The 4,521-nt window shown below is 37.3% G+C and overlaps 1 protein-coding gene across 1 annotated transcript in view; it reads right to left on the reverse strand.

The window, feature by feature from the left end:
• The window catches only part of SGPP1 (sphingosine-1-phosphate phosphatase 1), a 4,928-nt gene extending 2,279 nt beyond the window's left edge, over nucleotides 1-2,649 (reverse strand). Inside the window, exons 1-2 of the mRNA XM_010087533.1 lie at nucleotides 2,518-2,649; nucleotides 874-963 (exon numbers count right to left, since the gene is read on the reverse strand). Of these exons, the coding sequence (XP_010085835.1) occupies nucleotides 874-963; nucleotides 2,518-2,649 (222 nt within the window). The remainder of the gene's footprint in view (nucleotides 1-873; nucleotides 964-2,517) is intronic.
• Between the last annotated feature and the right edge of the window lie 1,872 nt (nucleotides 2,650-4,521).

Genomic DNA, 4,521 nt, shown 5'->3' on the forward strand with positions numbered 1-4,521 from the left:
TTGTTGCATGACTTTCTTCTAAGAAATTATCTGTCAGCTGACATTGTCAGCTGAAATATCAGTTCATCCCATCATCCTCCACACAAGTGCTTCTGATTTAGGAAGGCTCCTAATCACTAACGTAAATATGTCATTCACTTTTTCTAAGCTTACTTATTTTCACATGCTCCTTTTACACTGTGTTCATTTACCAGCTTTACTACTCACTACCAGGCTCACTGTTTTCTGTCTGTTAGCTTTTCTCCTAGCAAGTGATCTTCAAAAACCTCTTTAGTCATCCTTATTAGTGGTCTTACATCTGATTACCAATTTGTAGTGTTCTTGTTTTCCCATTTTTACACTGCATGCATTTGTGTTTCAGTTTGATTTTTTTAAATCCTTTTTGATAAATAAGTCTGGTTTTCAAAAATTACAACTTTGCTCTTTGGTTCTTTAGAAACTTTGGTACCTGAAGCCCTAGCTTTTAGCATGGCACTCTGAAATGCACATGCTTTGAGTAGCTGACATGGTACCCAAGTGGACATTAACAGCCAGTTTCATCCTGCAAAATTATTTCTACTCTGTAGAGAAAAGCTTAGTTTATGCTTTAGTGCAATCATCAATCTCTTCACTAAAACTGCTCCTAAGCATCAGCTAAGTTTCCACTGTGGATTGAGTTTTTGAAAGAAAAGTATAAATTAACAGAAGTTCGACATCCACTTTTAGCTATCTTATCAGTTTCTCTGATGAATCAATTTAAGTATTCAGTTCCTATATGGTGGGACATTCTAAAAATAAAGCCTATATACAATTACTGCACTGTAAAAACTTAAGTGTGATGGAAGTTTATGAAATCAAAACAACATAAAAAGTTTAGTAGGATTATTTTCTTACCAAAATTGAATGCATTCCCATATAAATTCGACTACAGCAAACCAAAGAACACCAGCAGAATGCAAGGATCAGTCCAAACACAAGGGGATACTGGTAGGGGGAAAAATTGAGAGATTTTATCAGAACTTGGAGGAAAAAAAATTTTTTTAATTACTCTATAAGAATTCTATAATTAATTCCAATTAATGCCAATTCTGCTTGCCCTTTTCCTTGCCCTAGCCTATCCAAACCTATTAGACTACCTCAAGTAAGTCCACTTTCCATAAAGTCAAAACATTATTAAGCCAAATATTTTCTGCTTTTTCCTTGTCCTCTTCCTTTGCATTCCATATATATGAATTCCAGAACATCAGTCATGTCTTTTCAGACAAAGCAGTAAGAAGTTAATAGGTCCTTGTAGCAGTTAGTCTTGCCATGTTACGATTTCCTGAAGTGGCCACATGGGCAGAGACAAGCTGTGTGTTACAAGCTGTGCAACAGTTTTACACTGGGTGAAGCAGCTACATAATATACCAGCATTGTTAACAATTATCCAGGCAGACTCTAGTAGCTTCACCTTTCTCCTGGAAAGGAAGAACTCATAATTAAATTCAATTCCTTACACAAAGAGTTTCTGCCATCCTTGACTCAATCTCTGAGCACCAGTATGAAACTCCTAGAATAGTAATCTTTTTTGTTCTCTGCAAACGCATATAAATTTCCTCTTACAAAAAACCCCAAATAATTATTTCCGATTATTTCAATCTTTTGATAGAAGATTTTTTATTAATAAGGAGTGTTTACCAGAAACAAAATACTTTGTTTTAATAAGAACATATCAGTACGTGTAAAAATTCAGTATTTTAACTTTCTTAGGTTTTAGATAAAAGTATGCTAACTCACATCTTACAACACAGTAAGAAATACTTTCCCCACTACCTTATTGCAAAATATTGTACAAGACAGGATACAGCTTCCTTTTTTCAGTATTAAAAATAACTATTAGTTCTATAAAAGAAGCAGTCGCAAGACAAGATAGAATGTTTCCAAAACTGCTTAACATCCTACATGAAAACGATGATAAACATTTTCAATATAAACAAGCAGTCTAGATGTACTCAAATCTCAGACTGAAAACTAAGAATTACAGGCAGTTTTCTTTCCATTTCCCTTGCTCCTTTTACGGGTAACCTGAAGACTAGAATATTCAGCAAATTAGAGAAAGTATCTTTAATCTTATTGGAGAAAGTTTTATGTCCTCTGTGAAGGCCACTTAGACTGACAAGCTTCTAATTCAGTCTTTTACCTTAAGGTTTGAGAGAAGATCATCAGTTTTATGCATTATTCCAACTTTCTTTGAATTCTCAGCTCCAGGACCATGTTAGCATGACAAACGTAAAAAAATATTTCTCAAGGTAACAGAAAATCAGGAAGCTTACATTTCACATAAGAAATAGATTTCACATTAAAATCAATTCTAAATGCCCAGCCCACAGATGTGTTACATCTAGTTTAAACTTAGTAGCAACATTTGTCTTTGTTCCTACTACATTCATCTACAAATTGTGCAAAATTATGTCCTTAATGATTCATTTCTAACTGAAATATGAAGGAACAAATTCAGTTTCCCGCCTTTCAGAACTATGCTAATAATGGGCAATACACCAGTAACCAGGTCACACTCAGGACATGATCGCAGTTATCAGATGCTGACATTGTTAGAGCAGCCACAGGAGTAACCGATGTACCCTGTGCTGCATCACCAGAACACATTACAAGTGCAGCCACATCATTCATCCCCGTCTACATCATTTCCCTTGATCTCAGGGTAGAAGCAATGCTGCCTGAACCAGGAAGATACTCCAGCCACACAGCCTCCCTGCGTGGTACTGCTCCGCTCTCCCCACAGAGGACTGCCAAAGCAGAAATGCTGTGCACACAGGGACAGGTACATCCTCTATCCTCTGAAGCGAGGAGGAGATTCTAGCACCTCTTTACACGTTCTGCAAGATGAAAGCCTAGGAAGACAGACGACTTCTTTGTCAGAGTCTAGTAAGGGAAGATTTACTACCTCCAGAAGCAATGCAATCCTCTTGAGTAGAAAATTTAATAGCATCACAATTACTTGGTAGTAGAATGAGCTTGCATGTGTTGACACACATGTCAAAAGTTTCAAACCATTTTGGCCATCACTTGATGCTATAAATCCATTCTTGTTTCCTGGCACACATCTTTTGTGCTTTGGGCTCCACTCAGGGGTAAGGTTTTTCTTTAATAAAAAAAAAATTTGTTTCTGAATGCATTTCTGAAGTACCTGACAGAAACAGAAGCTGGAGCTTTAGCAGGAAGTCTAATGAAGTGCCAGGCTCAGCAAGCTGCAGCAGCTAATGATATTGTGGGAAAGAAGCTGGGATTGCTGGGGAGAAGAGGTTAGAGCAGCTACCCAGCAAGATGCTAAGAACAAGGAGCACGAAGGAAAATGTGTATGTGAGGCGTCTTGCTTTAAGAGTCCTGGGCATTGTAAACAGCAGGGAGAGCAGGATAAATTCTGGAAATGAAAAGAAATGCTTGCTCTCACTTAGGAGCTCTCAAGGAAGAGGTGTTTGAGGAAGAAGGAAACTGTCAAAAACTCCAACTTTGAAGAAAATTTTGGAAATAATATTTTGCTCTGTCATATGTCACTCTAATTCTGTTTTTAATAGTATTGAGAATAACTGCCCATATAAACATCTGAAAACACTGGCTAGTTAATTCCTCTGTAGCAAAGCATCTGTAGCCAAGAGCTGAGACATTTCCCTATTGTGTCCCCAGTAAAAAGCCAATTATACTTTTAACCCTGATTCATATATTCTTAAAGTAATGAAGGATTTTTAACTTAAACCCAGACAAATTATTCTTACCAAAATAGCTTTAGCATGACCTGTCCACAAATGTGTCTTCAGTATTAGGCAAATGCTGATTTATGTTATTTTTAATGCATGATAATCATAATCACAGAAGTCCTAAACTCATTTTGTTTCCACACCAGTGAGCTTATTCACTGAAGTGTACCTAGCCATCCTGTACCCCGTCCGCTACAAAAAAAGCAGAAGATTGAAACAAGTATCCAAATTTCTTCTGGAATAATATTCCACAACACAACAGTTAAGTCGATTTTGTGATTAGTTCCCACACAAAGCATTCTTCTCTGTGCTCCTGCTGTGTAACCAGCACACTTGGACAACTCTCAGTTTATGTCTGAAGTTCACCTATCAGTCAGTAGAATAACTATCAGTTTAGATAGACATCTTTATGTATAAAGTACAGAAATAAAATTTGATCTAAAGAAGGTTTTAACGTTCATCTGTCCTGGTCTCTTCCCATGTTATATCCATACCTCCCTGCACTGCCCACATAACCAATCTGATTTTCTTCCCCCAACCCCCATAACCACCTGCAGAAAAAAAAAAAAAAAAAAAAAAAAAGCTGTATGGACCCTTTGGGGCCTCCTTAGACATGAGCAGAAATCAAGCAGAACCACCCCCTGCTTCAACACAAATAAAGCACGATACCCTGCCTCCTCCTGGGTCTGTTTTCACTCATACCTTTTAAAAGCAGCCACTGGGTTCAAGAATTCCTATAACACCGAACTGGCAGCACTTCTTAAAATCTGCCTTGAGGTGATAAGGC

Source organism: Pterocles gutturalis, unplaced genomic scaffold, assembly GCF_000699245.1.
Source record: "Pterocles gutturalis isolate BGI_N339 unplaced genomic scaffold, ASM69924v1 scaffold16441, whole genome shotgun sequence".
Lineage (NCBI taxonomy): Eukaryota > Metazoa > Chordata > Aves > Pterocliformes > Pteroclidae > Pterocles > Pterocles gutturalis.